The 26708-nt window shown below is 41.2% G+C and overlaps 1 protein-coding gene and 1 pseudogene across 1 annotated transcript; one reads left to right on the top strand and one right to left on the bottom strand.

Moving 5' to 3' along the window:
- Positions 1–129: 129 nt before the first annotated feature.
- On the bottom strand, positions 130–17515 carry LOC131936568 (sodium-dependent proline transporter-like). The gene is given in 15 exon segments (XM_059293617.1): positions 130–458; positions 1019–1174; positions 2940–3040; positions 3682–3781; positions 4380–4511; positions 6789–6901; positions 7640–7856; positions 7858–7869; positions 8081–8215; positions 9020–9158; positions 10308–10542; positions 12650–12877; positions 13425–13556; positions 14581–14701; positions 17286–17515. Coding segments are annotated over 15 exon segments (2046 nt in total). The 5' UTR covers positions 17304–17515; the 3' UTR covers positions 130–251.
- A 2258-nt stretch (positions 17516–19773) lies between these two features.
- LOC131936549 (uncharacterized) lies at positions 19774–25118 on the top strand (annotated as a pseudogene).
- The last annotated feature ends 1590 nt before the right edge of the window (positions 25119–26708 follow it).

Raw genomic sequence — 26708 nt, 5'->3', positions numbered from 1 at the left:
AGTCGCAGTGCAGCTAACTTTGCATCAGATAATTGTGGTAATTATACAGTAAACTAAACACCAGCATACAAATTTTATTTTAATTATATATTTTTAAAAATTCTGTATTTTATTTTAATTTATATAATAAATAAAAGCATTTAGATCTTTTACATAAAGCCACACATTTACAATGGAATGTAGAAAACTTAATTCAATAATTAATTATGAAGTTAAAATAATGAACACAACGTGTCGTCGCTTCTCCGATGTTAAAACCGGTGGTTGATTTCGTCAAGTTCAAGGCCAAGGTTGTCGAAAGCCGTTATCCCCTCAGCGTCGAGCTTCTTCTCCAGGAGGTCAAAGGACAGGTCACCGTTGCTGACATGGAGCGACCCCGTGACGTCAGTCGCGTAACGTCCGGTCCTGTTGACCTCTAGGGCTGGACCCCAGTCGGACGTGGGCCGGATACTGTCCTGCTGGGGAAATTAAGTCCAGCTAAAGAATCGTCCTTATATGACGTCATGCTTTTAAATTCCTTCACCCCTCGCCTCAAAGCATACACAACACATCAGACATCGCGCTGACACTTTAGTCTTTCCCCTCTCCTAAACTGCTTATTTGATTTTTAAACTGCAAGTGACCCCACATAGGAAATAGTCTAAAAGAAACCCTGGGGGGGGGGGGGGGGGGAGAATATTGATGGGACGCCAAAGTAGAGGAAGGAATGGGCTAGAAAGCGTGATGTCATTTATGGACAGAGTTTCTTCCAGTCTATCCCCCCCCCCCCACCACCGAACGAAATGGAATTTATAGTCCGCCCCGCCAAAAATTTCAAGTAACCCCACCCCCCTCCAGAGAAAAAAGTCTGGAAGAAACACTGTTTCTTAATCTTAGTAAGAGAAAGTTTTCTCTTTTTTTCTTTTACATGCTGATTTCTTGCAGTTAATTGGATGAGGATGGGGATTGCGAACTGTCAACAAGGATGTTGGAAAAGTTGGAAACATAAAGAGAGTAGGAAAAATACACCTAGACTTACCCAGCCAAGCCTGTAGACCTGTACCACGGCCACAACCAGGCCAACAGCCAATGGGAAGGTCACCATGACCCAGCCTAGACCCTCTGCCCAATCAGGGAACTGTTTGCCATCATAGCCGGAGGGCGTGTACTGTACGGCGTTGATGATGATGAGAAACTGTAAGATGATAACATCATGATGGTGAGAAACTGTGAGATGATAACATCATGATGATGAGAAACTGTGAGATGATAACATCATGATGATGAGAAACTGTGAGATGATAACATCATGGTGATGATAACATCATGATGATGAGAAACTGTAAGATGATAACATCATGATAATGAGAAACTGTGAGATGATAACATCATGATGATGAGAAACTGTGAGATGATAACATCATGATGATGATAACATGATGATGATGAGAAACTGTAGTAAGATGCTAACATCATGATGATGAGAAACTGTAAGATGATAACATCATGGTGATGATAACATCATGATGATGAGAAACTGTAAGATGATAACATCATGATGATGAGAAATTGTCAGATGATAACATCATGATGATGAGAAACTGTGAGATGATAACATGATGATGATAACATCGTGATGATGATAACATCATGATGATGAGAAACTGTAAGATGAAAACATCATGATGATGAGAAACTGTGAGATGATAACATCGTGATGAGAAACTGTAAGATGATAACATCATGATGATGAGAAACTGATAGATAATAACATCATGATGATGAGAAACTGTAAGATGATAACATCATTATTAGATAATGTAAGATGATAACATCGTGATGATGAGAAACTGATAGATAATAACATCATGATGAGAAACTGTGAGATGATAGCATCATGATGATGAGAAACAGTACGATGATAACATCATGATGATGAGAAACTGTGAGATAATATCATAATGATTAGAAACTGTAAGATGATAACATCAAGATGATGAGAAACTGTGAGATGATAACATCAGGATGATTAGAAACTGTAGGATGATTATAACATCATGATGAGAAACTGTGAGATGATAACATCATGATGATGAGAAACTGTGAGATGATAACATCATGATGATGATAACATGATGATGATGAGAAACTGTAGTAATATGATAACATCATGATGATGAAAAAAAGATAGATGATAATATCATGATGAGAAACTGTAAGATGATAACAGCATGATGATGAGAAATTGTGAGATGATTACATCATGATGAGAAACTGTAAGATGATAACATCATGATGATGAGAAACTGGAAGATGATAACATCATGATGATGATAACATCATGATGATGATAACATCATGATGATGAGAAACTGTAAGATGATAACATGATGATGATGAGAAACTGTGAGATGATAACATGATGATGATAACATCGTGATGATGATAACATCATGATGATGAGAAACTGTGAGATGATAACATCATGATGAGAAACTGTAAGATGATAGCATCATGATGATGAGAAACTGTAAGATGATAACATCAGGATGATGAGAAACTGTGAGATGATAACATCATGATGATGAGAAACTGTAAGATGATAACATCATGCTGATGAGAAACTGTAAGATGATAACATGATGATGAGAAACTGTAAGATGATAACATGATGATGAGAAACTGTAAGATGATAGCATCATGATGATGAGAAACTGTAAGATGATAACATCATGATGATGAGAAACTGTAAGATGATAACATGATGATGATGAGAAACTGTGAGATGATAACATCATTATTAGATACTGTAAGATGATAACATCATGATGATGAGAAACTGTAGGATGATGATAACATCATGATGAGAAACTGATAGATGATAACATCATGATGATGAGAAACTGTGCCCTTTGTGTGTCACATGTCGTTTGTGTGTCACATGTCATCTCAGTACTCACCAGGATGACCACAGGCGTCACCACCACCCACATGACCACCCAATACCACGACGGCTTAGATCCCACCATCATTTCAATGTCGGAGCAGAAGTTTTTGATCCCTGTTATTTTAAAACACGTCAGGATAGTTGATACAAGTTAGCAGTGTTTCTTCCAGACTTTTTTCTCCGGGGGGGGGGCACTTGAAAGCTTCGGGGGGGGGGGTAAACTTTCTTCGGGGGGGGGGAGCGGACACTGTTAAAAGTATATATTTTCTATATAAATTATATAAATTTCATTTCGTTCGGGGGGGGGGGGGGCGGTAAAAAATTTCCGGGGGGGGGGGGGGGCTTTGTCCCCCCCCCCCCCGAAGAGATGCCTGGAAGAAACTCTGCCAGTTAGGATAGTTGATACAAGTTAGGATGGTTGATAAAACAAGCTTTCTTGAGTATGAATTGTATATTTTAGTCAGTGTTTCTTTCAGACTTTTTTCTTTGGGAAGTGTGTGTGTGTGGGGGGGGGGGGGGGTGCTTGAAAATTTTGAGAAGGAGGCGGACTAAATTTTTCTGGGAGGACGGAGCTCTGGTAAAAAAATATATATTGTCATTCGGGGGTGGAGGAGTGAGTGGCAATGCCCCCTGAAATGATGCCTGAAAGAAACACTGATTTTAGTTATTCTTTCTTGTTAATGATGAGGTAGTAAGTCACAACAAAATGCTTACAGACTTTACAATCTGCTGCATATAAACAATTCAAAACTTACCATAGACATAGCAGAGACAGACAATCTCACTCAGAGCCACAAACATCAGATTATAGCTGCCACTGTAGTCATTCAGCAATGTGAGGACTAGTATCCCACCCTGTAATCATGAGCAGGATAGATAGGACTAAAATACTTCAGCAGGATAGATAGGACTAAAATACATTTGAAGGATGGATAGGCCTAAAAATACATTAGCAGGATAGATAGGTAAAAAATACATAAGTTGGATAGCTAGGACAGAAATACATTAGCAGGATAGATAGGACTAAATTACATTAGCAGGATAGATAGGACTAAATTACATTAGCAGGATAGATAGGACTAAAAATAGGGCTAAAAATACATTAGCAAGATATATAGGACTAAAAATACATTAGGATAGATATGACTAAAATACATTAGCAGGATAGATATGACAAAAAATAGGGCTAAAAATACATTTAAGGATGGACATAGATACTCAATTTTAAGAAATTAAAATTTTTCCGTTTGTAGCCAACTTGCAAAAAAATTAATGCATGTTGAAGAATTTAAAAAAAAAAACTGCAAAATGTTTTAAATTTGCTTAAACTATAAGTCTGTTAATTCTACCCACATGATTAGACTACACTTGTGTGTATGCGTGTTGTTTTTGTGTTTCTGTGTGTGTGTGGAGGGGGGGGGGGGGGTAATACAATTATGTTAATGCTACTCACGTGAGTACACTGGGGAATCCCCAACAGAAAGCCAATCAGACACATGACAAGGGTGAATGTTGTCTTGTGTTTGCGCAGGTACTTGGGGAAGACATCGGAAATTCCAGAGATCACAGTCTCGTACATCCCAAACTGGAGGAGAAACATGGGTCAGCAAGATTGGGGTCAGTGTGATGGAGGTCAGTGTGATGGGGTCTAATGGGGGTCAGTGTGATGGGGGTCAGTGTGATGGGGGTCACTGTGATGGGGTCTAATGGGGGTCAGTGTGATGGGGGTCAGTGTGATGGGGGTCAGTGTGATGGGGGTCAGTGTGATGGGGGTCAGTGTGATGGGGTCTGATGGGGGTCAGTGTGATGGGGCCTGATGGGGGTCAGTGTGATGGGGTCTGGTGGGGGTCAGTGTGATGGGGTCTGATGGGGGTCAGTGTGATGGGGGTCAGTGTGATGGGGTCTGATGGGGGTCAGTGTGATGGGGGTCAGTGTGATGGGGTCTGATGGGGGTCAGTGTGATGGGGGTCAGTGTGATGGGGTCTGATGGGGGTCAGTGTGATGGGGTCTGGTGGGGGTCAGTGTGATGGGGGTCAGTGTGATGGGGTCTGATGGGGGTCAGTGTGATGGGGGTCAGTGTGATGGGGTCTGATGGGGTCAGTGTGATGGGGCCTGATGGGGGTCAGTGTGATGGGGCCTGATGGAGGTCAGTGTGATGGGGGTCAGTGTGATGGGGTCTGGTGGGGGTCAGTGTGATGGGGGTCAGTGTGATGGGGTCTGATGGGGGTCAGTGTGATGGGGGTCAGTGTGATGGGGTCTGATGGGGGTCACTGTGATGGAGGTTAAAGATGATGGGGTCTGATGGGGGTCAGTGTGATGGGGTCTGGTGGGGGTCAGTGTGATGGGGTCTGATGGGGGTTAGTGTGATGGGGCCTGATGGGGGTCAGTGTGATGGGGTCTGATGGGGGTCAGTGTGATGGGGGTCAGTGTGATGGGGTCTGATGGGGGTCAGTGTGATGGGGTCTGGTGGGGGTCAGTGTGATGGGGTCTGATGGGGGTCAGTGTGATGGGGTCTGATGGGGGTCAGTGTGATGGGGCCTGATGGGGGTCAGTGTGATGGGGGTCAGTGTGATGGGGGTCAGTGTGATGGGGCCTGATGGGGGTCAGTGTGATGGGGTCTGAAGGGGGTCAGTGTGATGGGGCCTGATGGGGGTCAGTGTGATGGGGGTCAGTGTGATGGGGGTCAGTGTGATGGGGCCTGATGGGGGTCAGTGTGATGGGGGTCAGTGTGATGGGGGTCAGTGTGATGGGGCCTGATGGGGGTCAGTGTGATGGGGGTCAGTGTGATGGGGGTCAGTGTGATGGGGCCTGATGGGGGTCAGTGTGATGGGGGTCAGTGTGATGGGGGTCAGTGTGATGGGGCCTGATGGGGGTCAGTGTGATGGGGGTCAGTGTGATGGGGGTCAGTGTGATGGGGCCTGATGGGGGTCAGTGTGATGGGGGTCAGTGTGATGGGGGGTCAGTGTGATGGGGCCTGATGGGGGTTAGTGTGATGGGGGTCAGTGTGATGGGGGTCAGTGTGATGGGGTCTGATGGGGGTCAGTGTGATGGGGCCTGATGGGGGTCAGTGTGATGGGGGTCAGTGTGATGGGGGTCAGTGTGATGGGGCCTGATGGGGGTCAGTGTGATGGGGGTCAGTGTGATGGGGGTCAGTGTGATGGGGCCTGATGGGGGTCAGTGTGATGGGGGTCAGTGTGATGGGGGTCAGTGTGATGGGGCCTGATGGGGGTCAGTGTGATGGGGGTCAGTGTGATGGGGGTCAGTGTGATGGGGCCTGATGGGGGTCAGTGTGATGGGGGTCAGTGTGATGGGGGTCAGTGTGATGGGGCCTGATGGGGGTCAGTGTGATGGGGGTCAGTGTGATGGGGGGTCAGTGTGATGGGGCCTGATGGGGGTTAGTGTGATGGGGGTCAGTGTGATGGGGGTCAGTGTGATGGGGTCTGATGGGGGTCAGTGTGATGGGGTCTGATGGGGGTCAGTGTGATGGGGCCTGATGGGGGTTAGTGAGAAGGGAGTCAGTGTGAAGGGGGTATGTGTGATAGGCAGAAGGCATATTTCTTTACATGAAAACGTGTGATTTGCAATGTTTACTATTTCGTTTAGGTAAGAAATGGGACATTATTTCACACCACCGTTTCTCATATACGGTTTAACATTTTTTTTACATGAATAAAACCCCCATCACTTATTAAAGAAATATTATTCAATGAAACAGCCATTTCACGTAAAATATGATATAGGTTAATACTTACCTGTCAGGTTTAAATGACAACTGTATAAAAAGTATTTTACCTGTCAGGTAAATGTTTTACCTGGCTGTCAGGTAATTTTTTTTCCTGACTGTCAGGCACATTTTTTTTACCTGACTGTCTAGTCCAAGCGTCAGGAGCATGAAGAAGAAAAGGAACGCCCACACTGGCGATGCCGGAAGCTGAGAGATGCCTTCTGGGTAGGCAACGAAGGCCAGACCAGGACCTATGATGATAGATGTCACATTCATCAGCACCTTTGGTGATAGATGTCACATTATGTCATTAGGACCTATGGTGATAGATGTCACATTATGTCATAAGGACCTATGGTGATAGATGTCACATGTCATCAGGACCTATGGTGATAGATGTCACATTATGTCATCAGGACCTATGGTGATAGATGTCACATTATGTCATCAGGACCTTTGGTGATAGCTGTCACATTATGTCATCAGGACCTATGGTGATAGATGTCACATTATGTCATCAGGGACCTATGATGATAGGTGTCACATTATGTCATCAGGACCTTTGGTGATATATGTCACATTATGTCATCAGGACCTATGGTGATAGATGTCAATGTCATCAGGATCTATGGTGATAGATGTCACATTATGTCATCAGGACCTATGGTGATAGATGTCACATGTCATCAGGACCTTTGGTGATAGATGTCACATGTCATCAGGACCTATGGTGATATATGTCACATTATATCACTAGGACTGATGGTGTCACTGACAAATGTCATATTATAAATACGTCAATAGATTGTTTATAAATGTCACATTGCGTTTAACTCAATAGGACCTATGTTTACATAATATGTCACATTGCATACAAGCCATTGGGGACTATAGTGAGAGATGTCAAATTATAAAATATAAGTCACTAGACCAATGTCAATTAATTATTTAGACACTAGAGCTCTGTCAGTGACAGATGTCACACCCACCAGACGTGGCGACATCCTCGACTTTTTTATTGGACGTGTGAGCCATGTGACCCAGCATGGAAAAAATGGCGAAGCCGGAAAAAATGGCGGTGGCGCAGTCCAAGCAGCCGACCAAGATGGCGTCCCTGTAGCAGTTGTTGCTGAACTTGTTGTAGGAGGCCATGGTGAGGAGCCCGCCGAAACCGATGCCCATGGAGTAGAAGATTTGTGTGGCAGCGTCCCCCCCAAATCTGGACGGTAAGTTTTTGGAATATCATCAGTTCGTTTAAAAAACTAGTTCTACATTTTGTTATTTACAGCAATGAAGGTAAATGAATTAAAAAAAAAACGTATGGCAACATTTTCCGTTTTGAAAGCGAAACAAATACCCCCAAAACTAACTTTTACCACTCAAAGTAGAAATGTCAAGAAATAAATCAAGAAGAACTATTTCTTGTGTACCTTTGGGTCTAAAAGTCTGCTCCATTCCGGAATGACGTAAAATTTGATTCCTTCAATGTGTCCCTCCAAAGTAACGCCCCTGACCAACAGCACAATGAGAATGACGTAAGGAAATGTGGCGGTGAAGTAGACAACCTGTAGGTATAGGTGGCGACCGTTACTCTCTCAATGGAGTCATATCGGCAAGTGGTACAATGGTATACACTAGGTTTAGAACAATGGTATACACTAAGTTTAGAACAAAGGTATACACTTAGTTTAGATACAAAGGTATAGACTAGGTTTAGAACAATGGTATACACTAAGTTTAGAACAAAGGTATACACTTAGTTTAGATACAAAGGTATAGACTAGGTTTAGAATAAAGGTATACAGTGTGTTGAGAGCGAGGGAATAAATTAACTGCAGAATACCAGATATCCTGGCTAAAAAAGCGTCTCTATTGATCTATTAAAACACAACAGGGGCTATAAAGTGCCCTTCCGACACTGACTATGTAAAACATTGTGTACTTCCTCCAAAGCACATAATTACCCTTGTTATTAATCACAACTTTCTGACTTGGAAACACCAACAATGAGATTAATATAGCGCACACAGTGAACTAGTTTAATATAGCCGTGTACCCAATGAACTAGGATATTATAGTCGTGCACACAATAATTAGGATAAAATAGACATGCACACAATGAACTAGGATAATATAGCCGGGCACCCACTGAACTAGGATAATATATCCTGGCACCCAATGAACTAGGATAAAATAACAGTGCATCAACATCCAAGCACCCAATGAACTAGTATAATATGTCCGTGAACCCTATGAACTAGGATAATATAGCCGTCTACACTATAAATTAGGATATATATCAGTGCACACAATGAACAAGGATAAAATAGCAGTGCATCAACATGAACTAGGATAAAATAAGCGTGCACCTTGCCTGAGGTCTTAATCCCCTGCTTAAGACACGCGAAGACGATAATCCAAGCCAGTAGCAAGGTCATGATGAGCTTCAGGCTGATCCCACCCAGGTCTCCAATGTCGTCAGATAAATGATTTCTCAGGATATAACGGCTAAAATATTGGGATAACACAAATGTCGTCAGATAAATGATTTCTCAGGATATAACGGCTGAAAGTATTGGGATAAAACCAATGTCATCAGATAAATGATTTCTCAGGATATAACGGCTACAAATATTGGGATAACACCAATGTCGTCAGATAAATGATTTCTCAGGATATAACGGCTAAAATATTGGGATAACACCAATGTCGTCAGATAAATGATTTCTCAGGATATAACGGCTAAAATATTGGGATAACACCAATGTCGTCAGATAAATGATTCCTCAGGATATAACGGCTAAAATATTGGGAAAACACCAATGTTTGAAAACTATAGTTAAAAGTATTGGGATAACACCAATGTCTGAAAACTTTAGCTATACAATATTGGAATAACACAAATATATGAACACTATAGTGAAAAATATTTGGATAACACCAATGTAGGAAAAGTACATTTTATTTAATATACTTTTCAAACACTTCATGATTATGCACGTAGTTTGAATAAATCTAAACTGTACAGCTAAAAATGTTACACTTCAAAAAATACAAAACAATGTATGTTTTGAATTATTTAAAAAAAATATTATCTCTGTGTGTGTATGTGTGTGTGGTGATTTCTTTATCCCAACACACAGGCCTATTTAAATGCGCAGGCATATGCGCGTTGCAGTACATGTGTATGCATGCGTTTGTATTTGCTTATTAATAAAAATCATAACAACAGCGTGTAAAGACATTGTTCACAGCGACCCAAAACCTACTCGACCCAAAACCTACTTGACCCCAACCCTATTCGACCCCAACTTACTCGACCTCAAGCCTACTCGACCCCAACTTACTCGACCTCAAGCCTACTCGACCCCAACTTACTCGACCTCAAGCCTACTCGACCCCAACCTACTCGACCCAAGCCTACTCGACCTCAAGCCTACTCGACCCCAACCTACTCGACCCCAACCTACTCGACCTCAAGCCTATTCGACCCCAACCTACTCGACCCAAGCCTACTCGACCTCAAGCCTACTCGACCCCAAACTACTCGACCCCAACCTACTCGACCCCAACCTACTCGTCCCAAGCCTACTCGACCTCAAGCCTACTCGACCCCAAACCTACTAGACCTCAAACCTTATCGACCCCAAAACCTACTCGTAGTATTCCTGTGAGGATGAGGTGTAAACGAAAGCACACGCCTTGAACCCTGTATACCCCGTGACCTCTGGGTGAGTCAACGTGTCAAGGCCGGGTGACGTGTTGTTGAAGAGATCCCTGAAGCCACGCAGAAAGTTCTGGAAGTTCTGGCTGCTGTGTGAAGTACTGTTGAAGTCGTCGTAGGCTGACGCGTTCAGGAGTTGTCGGACACAGGTTTTGTCGTACAAGTCGCCTGCAGGGGTGGGGTTGTAGTGGGGTTTTACAGACAATAAGACAAAAGTCTGATGGTCGGTTTAGGTACAAGACAAAGGTCTGATGTTCAGAGTAGGTCAACAATAAGACAAAAGTCTGGGTTAGTGTAGGTCAACTATAAGACACAGGTCCTTAACAGGTAAGAGAAACTAGTCCAGTTGCCTATACATCTACAAATACTAACGCTGTACAATATCAAACTATTTTTTTTTCAAAGAGCGAATGTTAGGATTTGCGACATTAAAGGACACTGATTCACCCCCCCCCCCCATAACAAAAGAAAACAACCTGACATGTATGTCGCGGTCAAAACCAGTAGTTGGTCAATGAGCATTGGCTAATATCACACACTGGCCGAAATATATACAATTTAACAATCAGTTGCATGACATGTAAATCCATATAATGAAGTTCGTCTACATTCTGAAAATGTTGTTACACCTAATTACAAATTGTAATAAAAATATTGAACAAAAGTATGGTTCTTTTCATTTTTGGATGTAGCACTATATCAAATAGCTTGCGCATACGTTGTAGGTTCCCTCGTTTTTGTCAGATTTTCGCTTACACGCTCCATTCATCACACCACACTAGACATGAAGGGCTATTCGGTCAGGGATGACCAGAGGCGTAGCGACCCCTCCCGGCGCCTGGGGCGAACTTTCAATTTGGCGCCCCCCATATATATATATATATATATATATATATATATATATATATATATATATATATATATATATATATATATAAATTAACAATTACGCTGATTGTCGTTCCCTAAAACTTCACTGCGAGCCAATTAAATTCCCCTTAAGATGTCGAAACGAATAAAAAGTAGAAAATCAAAAGAGCTTAGAACAGTGGGCTCCATCGAACCCGCGAGGTTCGGTAATTCAGTCTCAGGGCTTCCGCGGAGGTCAAGACACACACCCGACTCATATGATTCACGATCGGATTGTGGACGATACAACTATTAAGTAGGATTCGGTGATTGCGCATAAGAAACTGGTGGGGTTCGGTACTCCAAAAAGTTAAGAACCACTGCTTTAGAGTGAATTTTGCAGAAAATGCAAGCCTTGTTTGGTCTACTTTTGGTCGTGTATTTAGAACAATTTCGATAATAGTAGGCCAATTAAAATTTTGGCAAAGTGTGTCGGTTCCCATCCACCCGCTCCGTCAGTCTGCTATTTTACTGATCGGATAGCGATACAAGAATCCATTATATTTATTTCTCTTTAATGCAGTGATCCAGGCAAGATGTAATACAATCAAGTAAAAGTATCTGATCTCTCACGATCAAGTTGAGAGAATCGTAAGAATCGTACAAAGAACTAGTCGCGTTATTACTTAGCAAAACTGGGTAGTGAAATCGTACATTAAGTGTTAATACAATTGATTTCTTTTCTAAGTGTTAAAAGAGTTATCTAGTCACCGATCCAGTACAAATCCTGCGATTTTTGTTAGTTAAAAAGCGCCCCACCATCTTGGACAAAAATGGTAGAGTGGATTTTAAACGTCACTAACTCTTTTTTATATTACACAATCGTAAAATACGCTTTAGTTTAATGGGTTTCTTTTCTGAGTGATATCGGTTATTATTCCTTAATGCGGTGTGAATTTTTCCGATTTTAGTATACGAAAAAGCGCCCCCCCCCCCCTCCCCATCTAGGAAAGCTGGAAAGCGGTTTTTCCTGTCACTGTTTCTTAAAGATATACGTTTTACAGTTACACAATCAAGGTAGAAAACAGTTACATCAGTATGTAAAGGCTCTCAGCCGTTAAATTTTCTTACTTTGACTGTTTATAACTCAAAACTGCAGCTTGAAATGAGCTTTTAATTTTTTTTTTCTACCCCTTTTGGCGCCCCCCTAGGGTCGGCGCCCGGGGCGGCCGCCCTCCCCGCCCTCCCCTAGCTACGCCTCTGGGGATGACCTAAGGTCGCTAGCCAGGGTTAGGATTGAAAACAACCCAATGACTTTCAAACAAATAAGTGCGGACTACCATTTTCAAACCCATCTCCAGTGTAAGTAATTTAAAAAAAAATATTCAGATGTTCAAAGTTAATCTAAACAACCCAAAAGACCCACCCCACAGGAGCTCCATCCTCTGGGTGTCGTTGTACTCCGGGCTGTCTAGGTTGGGCATGGGGTCACGTCTGCAGTGGTCAGTGTTCCACCACTGCCCGCACCTCTCCCAGGGCAGGTGGTCGTCCAGGTTAACGAAGGCCACCATCATGTAGTAGAGGGCGTAGGTGATGATCATGTTGTAGTAGATGCTGACCAGCGCGCTGATGATGACCATAGCGTAGCCGATACCTACACGTTAGGAGCAAGTTAGTGAGTAAAACAGAACATGAGTTATTTAGGTGATAAGCATCAAAAGAAAAATGAGTCATATATTTTATACCTGTGGTTTCATGAAGTTGTTTTTATGCCGTTATAAACTCTCGCCTAAAGTTTGAACTTTTGGGTTGTAAAGTATCACCTGACACGTTCTGAATTCTCAACTGATTCATAATAAGTCTCAACATTTAAGTTCACCAAGTCTAATCTTTTAGGATCATAGTCTCACCTTCTAGGGGCGCGAAGTCTTACCTTTTGGGGTTGCAAATTCCTACCTCTTAGGATCGCGAAGTCTCACCTTTGAGTTTCGCCAAGTCTCACCTTTAAGGTTCGCAAAGTCTAACCTTTTAGGGTAATAGTCTCACCTTTTAAGGCCGTGAAGTCTCATCTTTTTTGGTTATAGACTTACCTTTAAGTTCGACAAGTCTCACCGTTTAGGGTCGCAAAGTCTGACCTGACCATCATGAAGTCTCACCTGTACAGTAAAGCAGTCTCACCTTGACTTTTTATAAATTCCTACCTGCAAACACAGGTGCCATGTTCCAGGCTGTGAGTGGACCTTGAGAAGAGAACTGACCGACGGCCACCTCGATGAAGAAAAGCGGGATTCCAGCGATGGCCAGCATGATGATGTATGGGAACAGGAAGGAGGCTGTAGAGGGGGTACTTTGTTTTAACAGATTAAATAGAAGCAACAAAATGTTCGGTTAAACAGGATGTTGCATATTACGTAAATACACCGGTATGATATAAAATTTAGTAACGTAGTTGCTGTTACCTAAATGGTAGCCTCGGCTTATAAAGGGATAGTGTGATGAGCACAATGCCGCCTTTACTTTCCCTAACGTCAGTCAGATACGCACTAGAGCTGGGAGGACACAGGGGTCCGAACTAGAAGCTTTGGAGTAAGCAGTCGTAGGCTCTTCCGTACAATTATGCCGCCCTATTTCTACAAGGTAACGAAACCACAAACCAATCGCCATCTTCATTGCTGCAGACCAGGTAAGGAACCCCCCCCCACACACAAAAAGATAATGCCAGATAAGGGACCCCAACCTAGTGTTTCTTCCAGACTTTTTTCTCCGGGGGGGGGGGGGGGCACTAGATATTTTCGGGATGGGGGGGGGGGTATACATTTTCCGGGAGGGGGGGGGGGGACACTGGTAAAAGTATATATTTTTTATATTAATTTCATTGGGGGGGGGGGGGCGGTAGACTTTTTTGGGGAAGGGGGTGGGAGTGAAAGGGGCGGACAAGAGACTCTGCCCCAACCACAAAAACCAATCACCTCCCCATTTTTGTAGGCCAGGTAAGGACCCTCCTTCTCCAAACATAAACCAGTCACTTACACCATTCCTGTAGGCCTGTTAAAGACCCCCCCCCCCCCCCACACACAGACCCCATCCCACCCCTCCACAAACTACTCACCTCCCCCATTCCTGAAGACGTGTTAAATAAACCCCCACCCCACCCCACCCCCACACCCACCCACCCCACCCCCACACAAACCACTCACCTCCTCCATTCCTGTAGGCCAGGTATGGAACCCCCCCCCCCCCCCCACACACCCCACCCCTCCACAAACCACTCACCTCCCCCATTCCTGTAAGCCAGCTATGAACCCCCCCACCCCACCTCCCACACACACAAACCCCACCCCTCCACAAACCACTCACCTCCCCCATTCCTGTAGGCCAGATAAGGAAACCTCCAGACATTCCCGAGCCCAACAGAGTATCCAATGGCCGACAGGATAAAGTCCAGCTTCCCCGTCCAGTTGCCTCTGTCCTCCACATCCTAGAGAGTCAAGAAACAAGTTTTGACCATCTCTAGAGAATCAAGAAACAAGTTTTGACCATCACTAGAGAGTCAAAAAACAAGTTTTGACCATCTCTAGAGAGTCAAGAAACAAGTTTTGACCATCTCTAGAGAGTCAAGAAACAAGTTTTGACCATCACTAGAGAGTCAAGAAACAAGTTTTGACCATCACTAGAGAGTCAAGAAACAAGTTTTGACCATCTCTAGAGAGTCAAGAAACAAGTTTTGACCATCACTAGAGAGTCAAGAAACAAGTTTTGACCATCACTAGAGAGTCAAGAAACAAGTTTTGACCATCACTAGAGAGTCAAGAAACAAGTTTTGACCATCTCTAGAGAGTCAAGAAACAAGTTTTGACCATCACTAGAGAGTCAAGAAACAAGTTTTGACCATCTCTAGAGAGTCAAGAAACAAGTTTTGACCATCACTAGAGAGTCAAGAAACAAGTTTTGACCATCACTAGAGAGTCAAGAAACAAGCTTTGACCATCTCTAGAGAGTCAAGAAACAAGTTTTGACCATCTCTAGAGAGTCAAGAAACAAGTTTTGACCATCTCTAGAGAGTCAAGAAACAAGTTTTGACCATCTCTAGAGAGTCAAGAAACAAGTTTTGACCATCTCTAGAGAGTCAAGAAACAAGTTTTGACCATCACTAGAGAGTCAAGAAACAAGTTTTGACCATCACTAGAGAGTCAAGAAACAAGTTTTGACCATCACTAGAGAGTCAAGAAACAAGTTTTGACCATCACTAGAGAGTCAAGAAACAAGTTTTGACCATCTCTAGAGAGTCAAGAAACAAGTTTTGACCATCACTAGAGAGTCAAGAAACAAGTTTTGACCATCTCTAGAGAGTCAAGAAACAAGTTTTGACCATCACTAGAGAGTCAAGAAACAAGTTTTGACCATCTCTAGAGAGTCAAGAAACAAGTTTTGACCATCACTAGAGAGTCAAGAAATAAGTTTTGACCATCACTAGAGAGTCAAGAAACAAGTTTTGACCATCACTAGAGAGTCAAGAAACAAGTTTTGACCATCACTAGAGAGTCAAGAAACAAGTTTTGACCATCACTAGAGAGTCAAGAAACAAGTTTTGACCATCTCTAGAGAGTCAAGAAACAAGTTTTGACCATCACTAGAGAGTCAAGAAATACGTTTTGACCATCTCTAGAGAGTCAAGAAACAGGTTTTGACCATCACGTCCTACTTAGAGATACATCAGCTGTCTTACATCTGCTGCGACTAAGTACCTTTGTTTTGGCTATATCTAACTAAAAACTATATTGTGTTTCAACAACGAAGGCCTGCCACCTAGTCCAACGTTAAATGTACATAGATTATTAGAGTCGGTAAAAAATATTTGTGTATGACTCCCCACGGAGAAATACAGGTGCAATAAATATAGCAAACATGTTGTGAAAACCTCTTATTCCGTAACATGTTCTGTCTGGAATTTGTTTATTCATAAATCGGCATGCTTTTTTTTAATAAGTAAAAAGAGCGATATAGAACAGGATTTAAAAACTAAAAATAGCTTACTTCTGTTTACTTAGACAGCACTTTTGCAGTGTTTGTTCGATATTTTTATGGTGGCAGGTAGAGTGTATAGAGGTGTGCTATATTTTTACGGTTGCAGGTACAGTATATGATGGTGTGGTGGTGTCTTTGTGACAATTATTTACCCGGTGTAAAGGAGGGAGAGGGAGCAATGTTGATAATCTTAAAACCTCGTTATAAACAGGCTTCAAACAAAAAAGCATTCATGAAACTTTACGGATGTGTTTATCTCATATATCAGCGAATCCTGTTAGTACGTGTTTATCTAGGAAATTTATATTTTCCTCAATCTGTTTAAAAACTAATTAGGCCTATATAAGATGGGATAAAAAAAGAATGAAGCCCTGTTTAAAATAGAAAGAACTAGTGCTAAATTTTACCCTCGTTTGTATGAGGTTAGAGATTTCAAGAATCTCCCACCCAGAGGCGTAGCGAGGGGGGGGGGGGCGGGGGTGCGGACAGCACCGGGTGACACCATTTAGGGGGGTGACACCAAGGCAAAAAATAGTTAAAATATATAGAGAAAAATTTGAAGGGGGGGGGTGCAAATCGAAAGTTCGAGGGTCGAGGGGGGGGGGGGTGCAAATCGAAAATTGAAAGTTTGTCCCCGGGAAGATCCGCTACGCCTCTGGGGGGGGGGGGGGGTGGCACCATTAAGTGCCGCACCGGGTGACACCCGACCTCGCTACGCCACTGCTCCCACCTTAAGTGACCTTACATAGCGTCGTTGTTTTACAGGGATAGGAAACCAGACAGTATGTTCATCACTAGTATTTCTAGTATATATTCTAATTATGCCAACAGTGGCGTACAGAAGACCAGCCATCGGTATGCGATTATACATTATAGCAGCATGCAGTAGAGCATCATACTGCATATAGACCCGTAAAGTATTTCGCCAGCAAGTAAACGACACAAAAACGATATACTAAGCGATATTAAGTCTAAACCAAATCATCTCCGCCCTTGCAAGTAATGTCTATTGAGCTAGTCACAAACAGTTAACTTACCTGTTTAACAGCGGCCATTTTGGTGAACAACTACTAACAACGTGCGAACCCCAACGTGGCAATGGGTTGTACACGAATGATGTACTAGAGAAAAGCAACGTTTTCAATTACAACTGAACATTTCGCAGCTATGGTTTGATGACAGCTTCAGTAGATGGAATTCAGTTCTCCACTTAGTACGCTGGGATTCACACTATAACGTTAGGCTTTAAACACACCGACAAAACATCGGAATACACAATCTAAAGTTAACCTTAATTAACAAAACATCTGAATACACACAATCTAAAGTTAACCTTAATTAACAAAACGTCTGAATACACAATCTAAAGTTAAACTTAATTAATAAAACGTCTGAATACACAATCTAAAGTTAACCTTAATTAACAAAACATCTGAACACACAATCTAAAGTTGACCTTAATTAACAAAACATCTGAATACACAATCTAAAGTTAAACTTAATTAATAAAACGTCTGAATACACAATCTAAAGTTAACCTTAATTAACAAAACATCTGAACACACAATCTAAAGTTGACCTTATTTTAACAAAACATCTGAACACACAATCTAAAGTTGACCTTAATTAACAAAACATCTGAACACACAATCTAAAGTTGACCTTAATTAACAAAACATCTGAATACACAATCTATTACTGGCACAATATTTGAATCTACAATTGAACGCTAACCTAAGTTAAGAAAACATTTGAATCCGCAAGCTAAAGCTAAGTCCTTAACGGACGCACTATTTGAATCCACAGTCGAAAGCTAAACTTAATTAACAAAATATCTGAATCCACAGTCGAACGCTAAAATTTAATTAACAAAATATCTGAATCCAACATCAACATTAACCTAAACTGATAAAAAAATTGAATCCACAACTTAACTAACAGTTGAACCTACAATCTAACGCTAGCCTGCTCTCAACCATCTGACGACCCGAGCCCCACATGAAATACGAGCACCCACACGTCCAAAAACCAAACACAAAGCAAATGTTTACAAACAACTTTTCCGGCCCACATTCCGTGTACGCGGGTCGCGAGCTGCCGTCTGACCCCTGACCTCTGGTGTCATCACAACATGCGCGGTGACGGATGGGCACGGGCAGTCCTTGTCACGTGACTCTGTCTGTCCTGTTGGTACGCTGGTTTAATAAACCCACAAGACAAAAAGTAATGCTAGAAATACGAACATTTTCCCAACAGTTCATTTCGTATACCAGAGCAACAGCTATTCTCAAAAGCGTTTATTAAATTATTGTAACAGGATTTTAGTTTAAAACAGACAAATTCAATCAAATAAAAATATGACAAACGGCGGTTGGTATGACTAAATATAAAAGCCGGACAACTATTTCCGGGATGTGGGGGGGGGGGGGGACGGACACTGTCAAAAGTATTTATTTTCTATATAAATTCCATTTCGTTCGGGGGGGGGGGGGGGACGGTGGACTGGAAGAAACTCTGAACAAGCCTAGCCACATACATACTGAGTGAACAAGCCTAGCCAAATACATACTGATTGAACTGTGGGTTTTTAATGTTTCTTTATGGTTCAGACCTGTCACCTGTGTATTTTGATGTCAGACCTGTCACCTGTGTGTTTTGATGTCAGACCTGTCACCTGTGTGTTTTGATGTCAGACCTGTCACCTGTGTGTTTTGATGTCAGACCTGTCACCTGTGTGTTTTGATGTCAGACCTGTCACCTGTGTGTTTTGATGTCAGACCTGTCACCTGTGTGTTTTGATGTCAGACCTGTCACCTGTGTGTTTTGATGTCAGACCTGTCACCTGTGTATTTAGATGTGGTGACTTGACAGGTTTGTGATTCCCTTAATAGGTGCCAGCAAGTTTGAAATGTTCCGCCGCTCAATGGGCTTAGTTTATTGTAGCAATTAAGTTTAAGCCTAAATCCCCACCTTTCATTGCCCCATATCAGAGGCGTAGCGATGGGGGGGGGGGGGGGGCAGGGGGGTACATATGTCCCCGGGCACCGACCTTAGGGGGCGCCAAAATGGGTTGTAAAAACAAATTAAAATGTCATTTTGGCTGAATTTTTGCATTATAAATAGTTTGACGGGGGTGGGGGGGGGTGCAAATCGAAAGTTTGAGGGAGGGTGCAAATCGAAAGTTTGAGGGAGGGTGCAAATCGACAGTTTGAGGACTGCAAAATTGAAAATTTGCTCCCGAGGGGGCGCCAAATTTAAAGTTTTTCCCCGGGCGCCGGGAAGGGTCGCTACGCCTCTGCCCCATATAGCAGGTAAGTTTAAGGCTAAATCCCCACCTTTCAATGCCCCATATAACAGGTAAGTTTAAGGCTAAATCCCAACCTTTCAATGCCCCATATAGCAGGTAAGTTTAAGCCTAAATCTCCACCTTTCAATGCCCCATATAGCAGGTAAGTTTAAGCCTAAATCTCCACCTTTCAATGCGCCACATAACAGTTAAGTTTAAGGCTAAATCCCCACCTTTCAATGCGTCATATAACAGTTAAGTTTAAGGCTAAATCCCCATCTTTCAAGCCCCATATAGCAGGTAAGTTTAAGGCTAAATCCCACACCTTTCAATGCCCCATATAACAGGTAAGTTTAAGTCTAAATCCCAACCTTTCAATGCCCCATATAGCAGGTAAGTTTAAGCCTAAATCTCCACCTTTCAATGCCCCATATATCAGGTAAGTTTAAGGCTAAATCCCCACCTTTCAATGCGTCATATAACAGTTAAGTTTAAGGCTAAATCCCCACCTTTCAAGCCCCATATAGCAGGTAAGTTTAAGGCTAAATCCCCACCTTTCAATGCCCCATATAGCAGGTAAGTTTAAGACTAAATCCCCACCTTTCATTGCCCCGATAGCAGGTAAGTTTAAGCCTAAATCCCCACCTTTCAATGCCCCATATAGCAGGTAAGTTTAAGGCTAAATCCCCACCTTTCAATGCCCTATATAGCAGGTAAGTTTAAGCCTAAATCCCCACCTTGCATAGCCCCATTTAACAGGTAAGTTTAAGACTAAATCAAGTCAGTATCAGTGTTGGCGGTACACATGAAACAATATCCGGCTTAAAACTGCTCCACACAACTCGCATTTGCCAGGGCAGGGCTAGACTCGTCTCATTTTTTTAACGGCCTTTTGTTTGCGGGTTGTGCCAGTGATTAAGTTCTTGAATTATTCCAGCGGTGTCATGATCTCCAGCCGTGAGTAATTGTCTCAGATTTAATGAAGACATGGAGACTTGCCGCTTATGAAAAACTTCAAGCAAATTAGGCGTGGAACAAATGAATTATGCTGAGCTGATGCTAATGATACGCAGTGGCGGGACTACCGAATCTCGCAAAGCTAGAGTGGGGGTGGGGTTCGGGGGTTGGGTAGGGTATGGGACATGGCCGTTTATGGGGATAAAATCTATATATATAATTCTCTTCTGGGAGACGCTAGAAAACAAGCTTTAAACGCGCTCCCTACCACCCCTACATTGTCTGGTGAGCTGTGGTTCACGCTAAATGTTTACAAACAGAGCCGGGTTTAGTGACGACTATTAGGGGCAGATAATTTAGGTTGAAACGATTTTAAACGTAAAGGGGGGGGGGGTAACTAAGTGGAGTTTACTCTAACGGAGTGGGGGGGGGGGGAAGGAGGGGGGGGGGGTTATCGTCCTTAACGAGCTACTTATAGTGTTTTAAAGAAATATTTTCAGTGGCAGCGTTGGTAGTGTCGAATTCACAAATTATGAATAACTGAAAAGTAGAAAAAAACAACAACTAAATAGCGGCGTATGATATGCCGCGGGTCGGCTCGTTAAAATAAATTTTTCTAAGTTGCGCCCCTGATGGTATACAACAAATACAACAAAGGGGTGTAGTTGGTGTATGACGATTGGTAGGACTTAAAAGTTTAAAAGTTTAAAAACTTAAAATTTGTTTCTTTCCTTGCACTATATCCCTTGTTTGATTACCTATTGTCAATAGCCCACGTTATTTGTTTTTACTCCTTTAATGTCGTTTTTAAACTTTAAAGTTTTTAAACTTGACTCGGCAGGTTGACATTCTCAACCCATACAACCCATACAATCCATACAACCCTCAAACCCATCACCAAGCGCTATAGCAGTAAATGCTACACGTATTGCACACAATATTTGTTTAGTAGGCTTATAATATATGTAAATAGACCAGAGAGTATTTTTTTGGCAAATTTTTTTGGGGACGGAGTGGTCTAGAGGTAGAGAGCTGGACTGCTAACCCGTAAGCCTCGAGTTCGAATCCGGGTTCAAGTCAGTAGACCGTCCCTGAGTCCACCCAACTCTGATGGGTACCTAACTCTAGTTAGGGAAAGTAAAGGCGGCTGGGCATACTGCTGACCACACTATCTCGTCATAAAAACAAATGAACTCTACTTCACTTGCCCTATAGACCGTCAAGTTTGAAAAGGGAACTTTACTTTTTACTTTGTGAGGACTGATAGATTTACAATAGTAATACTTCTTTCTTACATGTAGATTACTTTCATTTATTTAAGATGGTTTACTTATATATAGATCCAATACAACACTTCTAATTACAATTTTATTTTTGTAAAACATACCCCTGAAAATGCAAATGCGTTTTTAAATGATGATTCAGTGGATTGTTTTTTCATTGGCGTGGTGGGCCTATTAAGTAGAGCTGAAATAAACTTAAGATTTTAGAAAAATAAATTAATACAATATTATTAATTTTTTTTTTTTTTTTTTTTTCCTCTCTTTGAAAAAATATTCTTTAATTTACTAGATATAGCATGTTTCTCAAGAACAGCAATCTAGTTCAACTGTTAAAGATCAAAAACATTTAGGAATGTTACTATTGTTACATAAGCTCCTTACAATGTAAGCAAGAAATAGATGTAACATTAAATGTTTTATGTTTGTAATGGTTACATTTTAATTAAAAAATCATTCTTTATGCGACAATGCTGGTCTAATGTAGCATTAAATGTTTTATTTTTGTAATGGTTACATTTTAATTAAAAAATCATTCTTTATGCGACAATGCTGGTCTAATGTAACATTAAATGTTTTATTTTTGTAATGGTTACATTTTAATTAAAAAATCATTCTTTATGCGACAATGCTGGTCTAATGTTGGCTGATGGTTACAAGACTATAGGAGCCGCTGGTTGCGTGTAGCTGTCTCGACATCTTCCATAGAATACCTTCAAAGTCCTATCTTTTACTACTTCCTCAATACTCATTTCTTGCTGTATTAGCTTCAATTTAGTTTGTTCCTTCCTTAATGATCATCCAGTTTTTTTTCTGCATCAGTTTTTTTCACATCATCTGTAACAAACCCAATACAATGGCGGATTGATTGGTCGCGCTGGTCATATGATACCTGCGTTTACATTCTGTGGAGACATTCACTTAGTCTCTGAAAGATTGTGTAGGAATTGATGAGTTGCATTAAATGTTTTTTTTTTTTTTTTTTTTTCTCTTTTTTTTTTTTTTTGAAAAGAAAAATACAATATTATTAAGCGCTTCTAAGCCTATACTTAAGCTTTACTAAAGTATCGCGCTCAAAACGTTCAAAATTAAAAATATAAACAAAGCATATACAAAGCGTTGGGTTTTTAGGTGTAGTAAAATTTTCATATATAAATTAATATTAATTATAAATTTACCGCACTTTGAAATTTTGTTTTTAAAACATCAATTGAAAAATAAAATATACTAAATTGTGATTAATTTAGTATACTATTCAGGTACATTTTTAAAATTTGCCTCTTTAATCTTAGATTGCGAGTTTATGCCCCTTGAATTATATCCTATGTTTACACGGGAGGCAACTCGTATCGCTGATAATGATGTACACCTGCACTAAATAGTAATTTTTCTCGTATTCACTCTAAGAAAGTTGCATTTAAACATTTTTATACTGCCGGATCAGGTGGGATGGGGGAGTTTGTATCATCAAAATGTTGTACACAAAATTGGTTTCTCATTTTTTCCCCATATTTTTAGCGCAATTTCCATACTGGCAATTGCGTTTAATAATTCGTCATTTCTGGATGGATGGATGGATGTATGGATGTGTGTCCGCAGCTGTAAGTCGTATCTCCTCCTCAACGAAGCAATATCGAGGACTAGTTCCAAAAGCAAATATGTTAAGCACGTTCCGAGGATGATTGTGGGCCAAAAAAATTCCCGGAATTCCTTCCTGGATTTCCCGGAAAAGCCAAAAATACTCAAAAAAAAATGCAGTTTTTGGCCCATATCTCGGCAACCAGACCACTTAGCGACTTGAAACATTTACCAATCGATTCCTTCCATAATTTAGAACAATATTGCCGAAGAAAGTTTTCAAAAATATCCTTTCGTTCGGTCAGAATTTTTTTTAAAAATTACATAAACACCTACAAACCGATCGTTCTCCTAGCTTGAACACACCCCAACATTATACGTCTATCTATTTTTAGATAACATAAGGAAATTGCGCTTACATTGTCACTAGACTTTTTATTAACTTGTTTTTCTTCTCAGCTTTTTATTTGGTTATTTATCCAATTAAGTGACTTCTTGCTAGTTATACAATCTCAGCTGTAGCTATGGTCTCATAGCATCACACGTGCCTCAACCTTTTTATGACGAGGGACAATGTGGAAAGCAAGAGCAAGTCGAAATTTTGAGCAATATCTTAAAATTTACGTATATCTCATTCGCATGTTTTACTAAGTCCTGTGTGTAATTAGAGGGTAAAGATTAATGTTAGGATTAATGTAAGTATTCACAGTTGTGGCAATAGCTGTAAGGTTGTCATGACAACATTATTTAAATTTTGAGACTAAGACTCCCTTTATCTGATTTGGCGACAGTGGTTAATGCACAGGTCAACCACAGGTCAGCCACAGGTCAGCCACAGGTCAGCCACAGGTCAGCCACAGGTCAGCCAAGTCCCGAGAGTCCTACACGCTGGGCTCAGAGTTTCGTCCAGGCATCTCTTCGGGGGGGGGGGGGGGCGAAGTCCCCCCGAAATTTTTTTACCGCCCCCCCCCCGAACGAAATGAAATTTATATAATTTAAATACAAAATATATACTTTTAACAGTGTCCGCCCCCCCCCCCCTCCGAAGAAAGTCTACCGCCCCCCCCCGAAAATTTCAAGTGCCCCCCCCCCCCCCCCACGGAGAAAAAAGTCTGGAAGAAACACTGGCTGGGCTAAAGTATGCTGCAAGGGAGGTCATTTGCCTTCATTACAAACACTAGAGATATGATACACATACTTTATATCTGATACAAACACTAGAGATATGATACACATACTATATATCTGATACAAACACTAGAGATATGATACACATACTATATATCTGATACAAACACTAGAGATATGATACACATACTATATATCTGATACAAACACTAGAGATATGATACACATACTATATATCTGATACAAACACTAGAGATATGATACACATACTATATATCTGATACAAACACTAGAGATATGATACACATACTATATATCTGATACAAACACTAGAGATATGATACACATACTATATATCTGATACAAACACTAGAGATATGATACACATACTATATATCTGATACAAACACTAGAGATATGATACACATACTATATATCTGATACAAACACTAGAGATATGATACACATACTATATATCTGATACAAACACTAGAGATATGATACACATACTATATATCTGATACAAACACTAGAGATATGATACACATACTATATATCTGATACAAACACTAGAGATATGATACACATACTATATATCTGATACAAACACTAGAGATATGATACACATACTATATATCTGATACAAACACTAGAGATATGATACACATACTATATATCTGATACAAACACTAGAGATATGATACACATACTATATATCTGATACAAACACTAGAGATATGATACACATACTATATATCTGATACAAACACTAGAGATATGATACACATACTATATATCTGATACAAACACTAGAGATATGATACACATACTATATATCTGATACAAACACTAGAGATATGATACACATACTATATATCTGATACAAACACTAGAGATATGATACACAGTGGCGTAGCGGGGTCGGGTGTCACCCGGTGCGGCACTTAATGGTGTCACCCCCCCCAGAGGCATAGAGACCCTTCCAAGGGACAAACTTTCAAATTTTCGATTTGCACCCCTCCCCCCCTCAATCAAACTTTCGATTTGCACCCCCCCCCCCTCGAGTTTTTCTCTATATATTTTGCTATTTTTTGCCTTGGTGTCACCCCCCTAAATGGTGTCACCCGGTGCGGTCCGCACCCCCGCCCCCCCCCCCTCGCTACGCCCCTGATGATACATATACTATATATCTGATACAAATACTAGAGATATATTACATATACTATATACCTGATACAAATACTAGAGATATATTACATATACTATATACCTGATACAAATACTAGAGATATCGATACAAATACTAGAGATATCGGCTACATAAATAGTTTTTTTTTCAATATTTTCCTTTCCTTTTTAAAATACTATTTAAGAAAACAAACCTAATTGTGTATATTTCGCTGAAGAATTAAAAGGACGGTGTTGTTATTCTAACTCCAAAAGCCTAGAATTTGAACCACATGGGACAGCAACCCGTAAAGGAGAGACAACTTCAAACTGCAGCCACGCAGATCGTTCTAATGTGGACTAAGTCTGTGGAAGCCAACACAGAAAGGAAAGCATGCTAGAAACGGAGTATTTGTGCCATATGGCGCATAACATGTTGACACGTAATACTTAAACAATTCAAATAAAGAACAAGAAGAAGATGGCGAATTAAAAAAAAATTACCCAGGCTGTTCTTGTAGCCTTTTAGTCGTTTGACTTTAAGGTTCTGGTGTTATACCATGTTCACCCCTGTTGTTTGACTCTGAGGTTCTGGTGTTATACCATGTTCACCCCTGTTGTTTGACTGGTGTTCTGGTGTTATACCATGTTCACCCCTGTTGTTTGACTCTGAGGTTCTGGTGTTATACCATGTTCACCCCTGTTGTTTGACTGGTGTTCTGGTGTTATACCATGTTCACCACTGTTGTTTGACTCTGAGGTTCTGGTGTTATACCATGTTCACCCCTGTTGTTTGACTGGTGTTCTGGTGTTATACCAAGTTCACCCCTGTTGTTTGACTCTGAGGTTCTGGTGTTATACCATGTTCACCCCTGTTGTTTGACTGGTGTTCTGGTGTTATACCATGTTCACCCCTGTTGTTTGACTGGTGTTCTGGTGTTATACCATGTTCACCCCTGTTGTTTGACTCTGAGGTTCTGGTGTTATACCATGTTCACCCCTGTTGTTTGACTCTAAGGTTCTGGTGTTATACCATGTTCACCCCTGTTGTTTGACTCTGAGGT

The sequence above is a fragment of the Physella acuta genome, unplaced genomic scaffold (genome assembly GCF_028476545.2).
Source record: "Physella acuta isolate Inbredline_101_S28 unplaced genomic scaffold, ASM2847654v3 ptg000180l, whole genome shotgun sequence".
Classification (NCBI taxonomy): domain Eukaryota; kingdom Metazoa; phylum Mollusca; class Gastropoda; family Physidae; genus Physella; species Physella acuta.
This window is presented reverse-complemented; position numbering and strand designations above follow the sequence as displayed.